Here is a 14348-nt window from a genome sequence, read left to right as displayed (position 1 = left end):
AGTAATGATGGCAGGTAAGAACAGGAGAAGATGGAATATTTTAGATAAATTTCCATTTGAATTTGAGTTTTAATCTCTCTATACCAGCATTAGGAAGGGCTTTTGAGGGACTTGTCACTAATCAGAAAAATAACAATTATTTGTAGGAGCCCCATAAGTTTAAAAAATTAAACATTTCTTTTCAAAGCCACTTCATAAAATCTAAAATCACAATTAACAGTGACATAAACTTGGAAGGGCTTTATATATTTTATAGGCGTATTTTCAGTTGAACTCTGTATGTTCTAGTCAAACAGCACTATAATTAGCAATTCATTAATATTTAAGCTTGTCATTATTTTAAAAATGTAACAAGTTTATTGTATAAGAAAAAGATAATATAGTGAGTTATAAGCCAGGTTTGGGAAATTAGGACAAGTTAGGCCAAGCAGCTAAGGTCATAACTCCTAGAAGGAAATAAATTTGTTAATCCATAAGACAAAGGTAGATGTATATGTGTCCTATTCTCTTTCTCATCATCACTTCTATGTCCAACACGAGATAAAACAGTGTCAAGATAACACTTTCCAGAGAGTTCTTTGTATCAGTTGACATGCTTACCTAATAAATGGCGCTCTAGTATTTCCATTTTCATCAAATTCATAAAGTGTATCTGCCCGCAGGCCATCAGCAACAAACAGTACTAATCTTTTTGCTGGAGGAGGCAATGGTGTAAACTGAGGAGTCATTCCATGAACCAAAGGAGATGTAAAATAAATATCAAAGATGGAGCCGAAGAACACAAAATGTACAAGCAATCCCAAAATAAAGAAGAGCAGCATATCCAGTGTAACTAATCTTCAAGAAAAACTGAAAGAAGGACAAAATTAAATCTGGGTAAACCTTAATGCAATTATACATATTTTCACATATTTTCATGACTGCATGTAGACTGAACATATATTTTAAAATATTACCAATGTACAACTTCACTTTCATTTATGGTAGCAACAATAAACATTATTTAATAATGAGGTAATACTGAAATAAAATACATGATAAAATACACTCACACAAAAATAGAAAGTTCAAGTATAATACCCAATTAACACCACTAAACTATTTATAATAAATTTAAATGTATACTAAGCTCATAAAAACTAATATAGGATCAAAAAACAAGTATATAAATGAGTCCTAAAATGAATCAAGGTTCAGTCAAATCAAATCCTTTATAAAATAGAAAATAAAATTCATGGTTGTCGTGGTTGCCCATATGACCACCATTGATATTCTTGGAATTTAATATTACTTAAAGTTTGAGGATTTTTTTTTTTTTGACTTTTGGTTATCAGCCCAGGAGACTTGTAGATTCTCCTGAGAGATTATATGCATTTTTGTCCATTTAAATAAATTATAGGAAGGAAAAGTAGTTAAATTCCATGTGTTTCAGAAAATGTACACTCAGGGCGCCTGGGTGGCTCAGTCGTTAAGCGTCTGCCTTCGGCTCAGGTCATGATCCCAGGGTCCTGGGATCGAGTCCCACATCGGGCTCCCTGCTCGGCAGGAGGCCTGCTTCTCCCCCTCCCACTCCCCCTGCTTGTGTTCCCTCTCTCGCTGTGTCGCTCTCTGTCAAAATAATAAAATCTTTAAAAAAAAAAAAAAAAGAAAAAGAAAATGTACACTCATTAAAGGAACATTTTTAGTTCCCTGAACCAAAAAAAAAGTGGAGGTTATATTCATTCATTCAATTAAAATGTTCTTGCACATATTTTATACATAATTGTGTGTGGGGTACAATAGAGAACACCAAGAAGACATAGTCACAGATCTGATAAGCTTACACATACTTACAGAAGGAAAACTAAGCAACATGAAACATTTAAATAATACTGTAAGACAGTATGCCATTAACTGCCAAGATCAAGTCCATGGGAATGCTTTTCAAGCCAGTCTATACTTTTGTTGGTGAATCTCCCTGCAGATTAAAAACAACAAAGTACTCTTAACTTGTCTTTTTGTAATATAACTAACATTGGTTACATACAGTGACCCTTGGCTGAAAAACACCAAAGATGAAGTAATTTTAATTACAGACACATCTTATTCTTCCTGGCCTGAAGAATTATGTCATGGAAGAAAAGGGTGGCAAAAAAAAAAAAAAAAACCCTTATCAAAGTCAAGCACATCATAAAAAGAATATAAAATAAAGTAAATGGCCAAATTATGGGCCACTTTTTTTCCTGAGATTTAAGAGTCAAATAAGTATCAAAGATATTCCACAAAGTATAAAAGTCCCTTAGTGAGTAGATACTATTTTGCAACCTAAGGCAAAACTCTCAGAATAAATATTCTGCTTTTTCTACTACATATGAGCTTCAACTACACAGCAAGCACCATCTTAATAATGGTATTCTGAATATAAAAATAAAACAATCACAGGGTGCCAGGGTGGCAAAGTCAGCTGACTGTCTGACTCTTGGTTTCAGCTCAGGTTGTGATCTAGAATTGAGCCCCACACTGGGCTCCATGCTCAGCACAGAGTCTGCTTGAGATGCTCTCTCCCTCTCCCTCTGCCCCTACCCCTGCACTCTCTCTCTAAAATAAATGAATAAATCTTTTAAAAATTTTAAAAATTAAACAATCACTGTGGTAAGTTTGGAAAATATAGAAAAATTACTTATGATTTTACCATCTAAAGAAAAATCTGTTACATTTCTTAGTTTTTATCCAATCTACATTTTTATAAAGGCTCACAATTTCATGTATTGATTTCTTTATTATACATTAACACTTCTTTGTTATTTGAAAAAAACTCTTCTTACATCATTTACCATCACCACACTCTATTCAATGGGCACATCTTAATTTTCCTGATCACCTCCATACTACTAAACATTGAGTTGTTTTCCATTTTTTCATTATTAAAAATGTTAACATGATTAATTTAAATTTTAATGTAATTTTTATGCTTTTAGACATTTCACATTATGTGTTTTAAAATACTGCCTATAAATGCGATACTGAGTCAAAGGTATAAGCACCTTTAAGGCTTTTGATACACTGTATATGGAAATAATTATTTATTTTAAAGATTTTATTTATTTGCTAGAGAAAGAGAAAGTGAGCGCACAAGCAGGGGGAGTGGCAGGCAGAGGGAGAAGCAGACTCCCTGCGGAGTAAGGAGCCCGATACAGGACTCGATCCCAGGACCCTGGGATCATAACCTGAGCCGAAGGCAGACGCTTAACTGACTGAGCGACCCAGGCGTTCCCGGAAATAATTTTTTAGCTGAATACTGATTATCCTAATGATAAATTCATTTAGCACTTGCAATGTAGATTTCTCTTATTTCACAAGCCCTCCTAAAGAAAAAGCTAGCACTTCAAATAAACGCAGTATAACTAAATTTGATGAATTAACAAGACATTGAGAAGAATACTCTAAATGACAATATTTCAAATAGAGAAATTATTATTAACATCAGTGTTTCAAGAAAGGAAGCTGTGGTCAACTTTGTCAGATACAGTTAAGATTGGAGTAAGAGCAGGGCCACAGGTGACTTGGTTGCTGGAAGTTCTTGTTAACCTTACTGAGAAATTTCAGCAGAGTAGTGAAGGCTGAGTCTTATCTAAAGCGCTTGTTTGAAAAGCCAAGAGGAGGCGAGGAAGGGAAAGACAGTGGAAAGCGCACAGCTCTTTGGGAGAGTGTTAACTCTGAAAAAAAGAAGGAAAACGCAAATTGACGTAGGGCCAATAGAGGGTTTTCTTTAGCTAGGAAATAGATTTAGATGTCAAGGAATGACTCTGCATGTAGAAAGAGATCAATGCTGCAGCAGCAAGCTGGAATAACGGTAGGAGTTAAAAATCCTTCTGATAGGGACGCCCTGGGTGACTCAGTCAGTTAAGCGTCTGCCTCCAGCTCAGGTCATGATCCCAGGGTCCTGCATCAGGCTCTTTGCTCAGCGGGGAGCCTGCTTCTCCCTCTGCCCCTCCCCCTGCTTGTGTCAAATAAATCACGAATAAATAAAATCTTAAAAAAAAAAAAAAAAGAAGTTTGAAGAAGGATGCTTCTTTAAAAAAAAAAAAAAAAGTCCTTCTGATAGCCAGAAAAGATGACACCTAGGACACAAGTGGAGGAGTTGGCCTACTCCTGGTTTCCCTGGGATCTTCCTGCTTTGGGCTGAAGGTCTTGCTTCCCAGGAATGTTCAAACTGTCTCTGGTGTCTTTAGTTTGCTAGTCCTATGGCAGCCTGCTTCTCAACTTTCTTGCATCCTCTCAAAAGTCGCCTCCTCAGGATTTCTCTGACCACCCAGAAGTAGACCCCTCCCTCATCTTCCTTGATTTAAATACTCTTACATTCTGTATTTTTAAAAATACGTATCTAGCAGCCCATTTTTCAATGCTAACAAGGAGCCCTGTGATAATTCTTTCAGATCCAAAAAACTACTGTGTTTTTAATTTTTTTAAACATATGCATATTAAATTAAAATTACCTCTAGCTGCTTTTCTTTTTGGATATAAGGGCTCTCTGTCATGATAAATCCCACTTATTTAAACAAATGTTAATTATTTTAAGGTCAAGTCTTAACTAAATTTTTCGTGAAGCATTCTAAAGATTGGCACCTATTTTTAAATTTTTCAGGCAGAATGGACCCATTTTAAGTTTTACAAGTTTTGGCAAATATATACTCACATAACTACCCTAGAATATTTTCTCTCGAAGAAGTTCCCCCATGTCCCTCTGAAGATAATCCCTGCTCCACAGTCCTGACCATAAGCCATTGCTGATCTGTCTTCTGTGATTCTAGATTAATGCTGACTGTTCTAGAACATCACTGAGATGGAATCATGCAGTACGCAGTTTGTTGTATCTATTTTCATTCACCATAATGTTTTTTAGATTCATGCATGTGATTTAGTTGTTTGTTCCTTTTTAATATTAAGAAGTATTCCATTATATGGATATACTACAAATTGTTTCTCTCTTAAACTCTTAAAGGATATGTGAATTATTTCCAGTTTTTGGCTATTATAAATAAAGCTTCTTAGAGTAGTAAATGCACAAGACTTTATGTATTTGTGCTTTCATTTCTCTTGAATAAACATGCAGAATTAGAACTGCTGGGTTAAATGGCAAGCAGATGTTTAAATTTATAAAAGGAATTGTCAAACTTTTTCCAAGCTCTTTTACCTACCTGTTATACACACTGTTTTACACAATGTTGTTTCAGAAAGTGTTTTAAAACTTTACTTTATTGACAATCTATAATTTTGCTATAAATGCCATTTAAGAATTTACCCTAACTTTTAGAGTAAGTGTAATGTGCTTTATATTCTTTCATATATTGTGTATAATGTTTCTCCACAGTGAGAGTAGTCAATGATAGCACTAGCTACTATTGACTGAGTGCCTACTCTGCATCAGATCCTGCATCAGGGCTGGGGTACTTTACTTACATTATTTCCTCAAATCCTCAGAATCTGCTTTGTCAATGAAGCATTAGAACCCCAATTTTCATAGCAGGGAATTGAGTCTCACGGGGCCTAAGTGATGCTGCAAAGATCACACAGCTAGTAAGGGGAAGAGCTGAGATTTGAACTGGAGACCATAAGCTTTTTCTAACACTTATTCAGATGACCAGTGTGTCCAGACCTTATCTCAGTATCTTTCTTTGAGGGGCAGGATGGCATAATGGTAAAGAGGACATACCAAAGCATTCCACTGCAGGGATTCAAAACCTGCCTTCTCTACTTACTAGCCATGTGACTTAAGGCAAGTTATTTAATTTCTTTGTGCCTCAGTTTCATCAGTTAAATGGGGATAACACAATAGTACCTACTTGCTGGGGTATTATTAGAATTGAGTTAATATGGGGGCGCCTGGGTGGCTCAGTTGGTTAAGCATCTGCCTTTGGCTTAGGTCATGATCTCAGGGTCCTGGGATCGAGCCCTGCATCAGGCTCCCTGCTCAGTGGAAGGTCTGCTTCTCCCTCTCCCTCTGCCCCATACTGTGCTCACTCTCTCTCTCTCTCCCAAATAAAATCTTAAAAAAAAAAAAAAAGAATTGAGTTAATATGTGTAAAATATGCAAAAGAGTGCCTACCATAGTCAGTACTCATTAAGTATTAGCTAATATTATTGTTCCTGATGTTCATGAAGTTGGATTGAGCATGTGAGAAAAACTTGTTTGCCACCCTTGCTGACTTTAAAATCTAATCTAATAGATGTAAATCAAGTCCCAAACTTTGTTTTATACCAAAGCATCAACTTTAGCGTCATTGCTCTACTGCTATTTTCCTTATCTATATGGGTATATATATATATTTTTTAATTGTGGTAAGAACACTTAACATGGGAGACCTACCCTTTACATTTTCAAGTGTACAATACCGTATTGCTAACTATAGGCACAATGTTGTACAGACGTCTAGAACTTACTCATCTTGGGTAACTGAGATTTTATAGCTGTTGAACAACAAATCCCATTTCTCCTTCCCCCCAGACCCTGGCAACCATCATTCTACTCTCTGCTTCCATGAGCCTGAATCTTAGAAATCTCATGTAAGAAGAATCATGCAATATTTGTCTTTCTCTGACTAGCTTATTTCAGCTAGTATAATGTCCTCCAGGCCAGAAATGTCTGATAGCCCCAGTTGCTCCATATATTTGCCAACAAAATTTGGTACTGTAGCCTGTTTAATTTTGCCTTTTCTGTATGTGGGAGTGTACTTGTAACCTACTGACGTTTTAATTTACATTCCCCTGATAATCAATGATGCTGAACAACTTCTCATGTGTTTAATGGACATTTTTTTTTAATACTCTTTTTTTCCCCCTTTTCATTTTTAAGTGTTTTTCAAAGAGCAGTACTTTTCAATTTTGGTTAAGTTCAATTAATTTTTCTTTTGGTTACCTATTTTGTGTCCTACATAAGGAATTTTTGTAAATGATAGCACTTTCTTTAATACAGATTTTTAATACTTGTTATTTGAAAATAATTTCAAACTGAGCAAAAAGTTGCAAGCATAATGGTACAAAAACCCATAAACCCTTTAGCCACATATATCTATGCTAACATTTCTGTTGGTGTTGTCATTTTTTCTCTTTCCTCTCCTGTCCCTGCTTTGTCTATCTTACCCCTCATGCGTGTACACACATACATGTGTGTGTGCATGTGTGTAAAATCACATAATATTGTTTCAGAACCATTTGAAGATAAGTTACATACACTATGGCCCTTAACCCCTAAATACTTCAGTGTTTATTTCCTGAGAACAATGATACTCTCTTATATACCGACAGCCAACTGTCAACTTCAGTAAATTCAAAGTCGGTACTTTAACTCATCTACCATTCTGTACTCCACAATTTTTTTGAAGTGCCCCAATAATGTTCTTTATAGCATTTTTACAGCTCTACTGAGGCATAACTGGTCTAAAACAGACTGTACAGATTTAAAATGTACAATAAACACAGTCAAGATAACGAACACACCCATAACCCTCAAAACTTTCCTCATGCTTGTGTAATTCACCCCTACATATTTTATATATTTTTATATTATTGTAAATGATATTTTGTATTTCAATTTCCCCGTTAGTTCTTAAATCATGGATTTTTATACATTCACCTTGTATTCTGCAACACTGACAAACTGTTATATGGTAGCTTTATTATGTAGATACCTTTTGATTTTCTACAGAGATAATTATATCACCTATGAATGAAGGACTTCTTCCTTGTCATTATAAATGTCTTTTATTTTTGTCTCATGCTTACTGTACTGTCTAGGACCTCTAGTATGATGTTGAACAGAAATGGTAACAACAGAAATCCTTGCCTTCCAATCCTAGGGTGAAAGTTGTCAGTTTTCCAGTTTGGGGAAATTTCCTTTATTAAGTTAAAGAAGTTCACTTTCACTCCTATATGTGTAGTTTAAAATCATGAATGAATGCTGGATGTTGTCAAATGCTTTTCATTGGATCTATTGAGATGATCATGATCATTTGGTTTTTCTATTTCAGTCTCTTAATGTAGTGAATTACACTGATTGAATTACAAATGTTAAACCAAGCTTGCATTCCCAGAATAAACCCTACTTGGTCATCAAGTGTTATCCTTTCTATGGACCGTTAGATTTCATTTGCTAAAATATTATTTAGCATTTTAAAGCAATGTTTATGAAAAGATATCAGACTCTAATTTTCTTGTCTTGTAATGTCCTTCTCTGGTCTTGGTATCAGACACTGAGTTGGGAAGTGTTGCTACCTCTTTTATTTTTTTGGAAGAGTTTGTGTAGAATTTGTATTATTTCTTCCTTCATTGTGTAACAGAATTCACTGGTGAAACTACTGGCTTTGTGAGAGGTTTTTAACTATAGATTCAATTTCTTCATATATATATAGGGATATTCAGATTATTTACTAACTGTTGAGTGAGCTTTGGTAGTTATACCTTTTAAGAAATTTGTCGATTGGGCACCTGGGTGGCTCAGTTGGTTAAGCGACTGCCTTCGGCTCAGGTCATGATTCTGGAGTCCCGGGATCGAGTCCCGCATTGGGGTCCCCGCTCAGCAGGGAGTCTGCTTCTCCCTCTGACCCTCCTCCCTCTCGTGTTCTCTCTCATTCTCTCTCTCGCAAAAAAAATCAAAAAAAAAAAAAAATTTGTCGATTTCAGGGCACCTGGGTGGCTCCGTCGGTTAAGCGACTGCCTTCAGCTCAGGTCATGATCCTGGAGTCCCGGGATCGAGTCCCACATCGGGCTCCCTGCTCAGCAGGGAGTCTGCTTCTCCCTCTGACCCTTCCCCCTCTCATGTGCTCTCTCTCTCTCTCATTCTCGCTCTCTCAAATAAATAAAATCTTAAAAAAAAAGAAATTTGTCAATTTCATCCAAATTGTTAAATTTATTGGTTTAAAATTATTCATAATATTATATTCAATTATTTTCCTTTTTTTTCTATTTCCCATTCCAGGACACAATCTGTCAGGTATCATATTTAGTTGTTCAAAGTAAGTCGCTTTTCAAGTACTTAATTCATTTCAGTTAGATCTTAAACTCTAGTCAGAGCTAAAGCACATATGATATATTTGGATGTACAGAAGCTCACACTGGTTTATTCTTTTTAAAAGATTTTATTTATTCATTTGACAGAGAGAGAGAGAAAGAATGCAACCGGGGGGAGGGGCAGAAGAAAAGGGAAAAGCAGGCTCGCCGCTGAATAGGGAGCTAGATGCGGGGCTCAATCCCAGAACCCTGGGATCATGACCTGAGCCGAAGGCAGAGAGACGCTTAACCAACTGAGCCATCCAGGCACCCCAAGCTCACATTGATTTAAAGATCTTCGCTTTATCATGGAAACATTAATACTTCCTATCATGGTTATAAATAAGCAAACATCTATGTCATTTCCCACTTTAATTTGCATTTACGAATAACTCCCTGGAATTAATGTTCTTTCTTTTTTTCCCCATTGCTATTACACAGCTTTTCTGAATAAAGTATCAAAGTCTATGTGTTAAAAGAACATATAAATTTTCCACTACCCAAAAGCTTACTGAAGTAGTCAAACAAAAATTTTATTTGAGAATTTTGACCTTTCTAGAGCTGTAAGAGTCAAAGTAAAAAATCACACTCTTGTTATGTAAGAACAGCAGGATCCCAGTCAAGTCACTCCCTGTCTTAGTTTCCTTATCCATAAAAAAAAGATACCATCAGCCTTATTCCATGGCAGGAGTCTAGTGGGAAGTAACTTAAGACATGGCACCATACAAATGCAAAGCACTAATAATACTCTAGATTATAAAGCACTCGATTTTTATTTTTATTTTTTAAATCAAACTCTAAACAGTTGAGTTTACATTATTTTACAAGAAAGCAATAAGAAAAAAAAGGTATACTGTATTTTCCTGTTCCAGTCAAATCAATTTCATAACTTCTTGATTACAGACTTGTAATATTCATTACCACCAAATATTAATGATACAAACACTATATATTTATTTAATATTTCTCAGTGCCCAGTTGGGTTCTCTTTTTCTCTTTCTTTTCTTTCTTTCTTTCTTTCTTTCTTGAGAGAGTGGAGGGGAGGGGCAGTGAGGGAAAGAGAGACTCTTAAGCAGGGTCCACACCCAGCGCAGAGCCCTACATGGGGCTGGATCCCACAACCCTGAGATCATGACCCCAGCTGAAATCAAGAGTTAGTTGCTCAACTGACTGAGCCACCCAGGCACCTCTGGGTTCTATTTTCAAAAGGGCTTGGTTTCTCACTTCTCCACATTCACAACCACCGCATAAGTTCATCAAGTCCTCACCTGGACCACTTCAACAACCTACAAATGGGTTTCCCTACTAAACTATATAATACAAATTCTTTCCTTCCTCAAAGTAATGATCTTATATATTGCACTCTACAAATCATACTAAATTTCACTGGTCATTATATTTTATTCTAATGGGTCTTTAGGAATTTTATACATAGGCCTTAACCCTAAAACTCATGTACTTTCTAACCCATTTTCAAGTGATCCTTAGTTTTAAATAATTTATATCAATATAAGAAAGATAAGGTGACATGAGAGTATCTAAAAGAATTCCAGGATGGAAAATCAAATGAGAATATAGCTGATGTTTTTTCTCAAAAATCACGTTAGAGATAATTACTTCATCAGGTAATAACTTAAGGATCTCCACCAGAATGCAATAAGAGATTAATGACCTTGGAATCTCACACCTCTTCCACAGAAGAATTCCAATTAATAAATGTAGAAGGAATGAGAAAAATATATAAAATTACAACTAGACAAACACCACAGTAATACTTATTACCACCAAGATGCATTGATAAATGCTAAACTCAGTGGGTGAAAGTTTGAGGCAAACAGGATATTTGCAGTCTCAAAGAAATCTCTCCCAAATATATATATAATTATAAAGGGAAAAACACTAACTTAAAATGAAGAAACCCCTCAGACACCACCTTACCAATTGGTCAAAGTTAACATAACCAGTAATAAGACACATTAACATCATGTAACCCTAATATGGTGCACTAAGAAAGACACGACATGGTATATTTTTGGCAAAAGAATATGTGGTGTTCTTGCCAAAAATGCTAACCTTGATCTATTCATGGGAGTATATCAGACAGACTCAAATCTAGAACAGTCTGGAAAATAATGAAGCAGTACTCTTCAAAAGCATCATGGTCATGAAATACAAGGAAAGACTGAGGAACGGTCGTAGAATGAAGGCTGAAGAGACATAACCAAATACAGTAAGGAAACCTGGGCTGGATCCTGGGTCAGAAAATAGACAATAGCTGTGCCTGGGTGGCTCAGTCGGTTAAGCGTCTGCCTTCGGCTCAGGTCATGATCCCAGGGTCCTGGGATCGAGCCCTGCATTGGGCTCCCTGCTCCGCGGGGAGCCTGCTTCTCCCTCTCCCTCTCCCCCTGCTTGTGTTCCCTCTCTCGCTGTGTCTCTCTCTTTCAAATAAATAAATAAAATCTTAAAAAAAAAAAAAAAGAAAATAGACAATAGTGGAAAAACTGGTGAATTTCAACTAAGAACTGTAGATTAGTTAATAGTTTTTTACAAATGCTAATGTCCTGGTTTTGATAACTATACTGTGGTTTTATAAGATGTTTACATTAGGTGCAGTGTGAAGGGTGTACGATAACTCTCTGTACTATTTTTGAAACTTTTCTATGGATCTAAAAATAGAGTAGGAAAAAAATTAATTTGAAGCCTGAGTCTGTACTCAAAAGATAACACTGACTAGCGTCATAGTTATAACAACCACAAATTTTTGTGGACAGCTCTGATTTCATATAACCTGTGTTCTTGTAAATAAAGGTTATTTATTAAGCTCAAAGACTTTAAGTGTTTACATCAGCATAAACCATACTAAAGAGCTTATTATTTAAAGATGGTGTTTCGCAGTTCTCTTAGGCTCTGTTTACCTGCCATGTGAAGAGTAAATATTGCCAGTTAAAACTGTAAGGAAGTAGCTGAGACCTGCACACAACAGAGTATTACCAGGTAAACTATTAAGCCAGGTTATTAACACTAATTCATTTGTTTCTTTATACTTATTATTTTGCGGTGTATATTTTTTTCATCATAATGTATGTCACTTTCAAGTGAAAACTATATGTGACTTTACAAATGCCATAAAAGAATTAATTTTCAGATTTCCTCATGGATAGTAGACCAACAGAGGTTGTTAGGTATTTAGATGACTCGTACCCAGCTATACACTTGAGAATAATGCAATTTTTTTCTTCATATCTAATGTCCTTTATCTGTTCCAGCATACCACAGTACAGTTACTTATCACGTCTCCTTAGGCATCTCTTGGCTGTGACAATTTCTCAGAGTTTGCTTGTTTTGATGACTTTGCGAGTTCCGAAGAGTACTAGTCAGGTATATTTTAGGAGACTCCTATAGGAATTTGTTTTTCTCATGATTAGGATGGAGTTATGGAAGAGGAGAGGAAGAGGGAGGAAAACTACATGTGTAAGGTGCCACTTTTATCACATCTTACCAAGGGTGTATGCCATCAACATGGCTTATCACAAGTGATATTAAACTTGATCATCTGGACAAGGTAGTGTTTGTCAGGTTTCTCCACTATAAATTTAATGATTGCATATTGTACTCTTTGGAAGGAAGCTGCTATGTACAACTAATACTTAAAGGGTAAGGAGTTATACTGAGTTATACTCTATCTTCTGAGAGCACAAAGTACCTACATAGATTATTCGAATTCTTTTATAGGGAGGGTATACATTTTAAACTCAGTCAATTATGGGATTAAAAGCTGTCATTCTACAAGATTAGATTAACAATATAATCACCAATATTTGCACTCATGCTTTCCCCATCCTACTTAGAAAATAATTTTTATCAGTATACATGCAAAGCCATTGTTCCTTTTATGAGCCTATTCTAGCCAGCACTATCAAAAACTTATAAATTATTTTAAAGATTTAGACATATATTCTATTATATGACTATACTACAATTTATTTGAAAATTATCTTGATAGACATTGTCCCTAACTGTCATTACTACAAAGAATGCTGCAATTTAGCCTATCTCTCATGGTCAATTGGGAGATTTTCAGAATTACAACAGAAGGATGATCCATCACAAAATTAATTTGGTGGACTGCAATTAGCTTCTTTAAAAAAAAATGAAATAGAATAGAATAGGATAGGATAGAGAATACATCACAATAAAGTACCTCAGAAGTAGGAAGGTAAATGATTGTTTTGAAAAAGTATTTTAATTTTTCTCTGTGTGCACATGCATGCATATGCATTGTATGAACATAGCACGTGGTAGTGAAAAAAATGTATTTCAAACTATTTTACATACCAGTAAGTTTGAAAATTATCTCTATTAAGTGGAATTGCTGGAATAAACCTGTATTCTCAACTTTACAAGACAGTAGCAAAGTGTCAATAACAATTTAGATGCATACCAGCAGTGTATGAGAATTCCTATTTTCTCTAAATCCCCACAATTGACTGGTATTATCATATTTACCTTATGCCAACCTACACAGGATGAAATGGCATCCTGTTGTTTGAGTATCTATTTGCCTGATTACTAGTGAGGGTGAACATCGTTTCATGTTTTTACTGGCCAGTTGGGTTTCCTATCCTTTCAACTGTGTGTCCATATCCTTTGATCAAATAGTATTACACTTGTTGGCCTTTTTTCTTTGACTTGTACATTATATTATATGCATGTGTATCTGTGTATCTCTCTCTATATAGATATAAATAGACATATATATTTATTTGCACCATACATCCAAATAAAGCAAACAAATTTGTTTATGGTGCTTTTTTTTTAAATAGAACTTTTATAACTTTAATACAGTGTAATTTACCAAATTTATCCTTATGAAGTTTTTTCGTGTTTTCCATAAGAAAACGTTCCTCGTTTTTATGTCACATAAAAATAGTTTTAAATTAGAACTAAATTCGGGCGCCTGGGTGGCTCAGATGGTTGGGCGTCTGCCTTCGGCTCAGGTCATGATCCCAGGGTCCTGGGATCGGGTCCCACATCGGGCTCCCTGCTCCTTGGGAGCCTGCTTCTCCCTCTGCCTCTCTCTCTCTCTCTCTCTGTCTCTCATGAATAAATAAATAAAATCTTTAAAAAAAAAAAAAATAAATAAATAAATTAGAACTAAATTCTAAGTTTTAGATTCTTACTTTTCACAGGTCATTATCTACAATTTATTTGTACGTGGTGTGAGAGATCTAGGTTGAATTTTTTTTTTTTAAAGATTTTATTTATTTGAAAGAGACAGACACAGTGAGAGAGGGAACACAAGCGGGGGGGGGGGGGGGGGGGGG

General features: G+C 35.6%; 1 protein-coding gene across 5 annotated transcripts in view; it reads right to left on the bottom strand.

Annotated features, from left to right (window-relative positions):
• The window catches only part of PIGN (phosphatidylinositol glycan anchor biosynthesis class N), a 109835-nt gene that overhangs the window by 90275 nt on the left and 5212 nt on the right, over window positions 1-14348 (bottom strand). For 4 of the 5 annotated variants that reach the window (XM_034996201.1, XM_034996198.1, XM_034996203.1 and 1 more), the window contains one exon: window positions 601-849. In XM_034996201.1, coding sequence (XP_034852092.1) covers window positions 601-821 — 221 coding nt within the window. In that variant the 5' untranslated portion in view covers window positions 822-849. Of the gene's footprint in view, window positions 1-600; window positions 850-1833; window positions 1958-14348 lie in introns of all 5 variants that reach the window. The other variant, XM_034996199.1, reaches the window with a different exon arrangement.

The sequence above is a fragment of the Mirounga leonina genome, unplaced genomic scaffold, assembly GCF_011800145.1.
Source record: "Mirounga leonina isolate KUSES-001 unplaced genomic scaffold, KU_Mleo_1.0 Mir_93, whole genome shotgun sequence".
Taxonomy (NCBI): Eukaryota; Metazoa; Chordata; class Mammalia; order Carnivora; family Phocidae; genus Mirounga; species Mirounga leonina.
The sequence above is the reverse complement of the archived record's forward strand: the minus strand, read 5'-3'. Positions and strand labels throughout refer to the sequence as shown.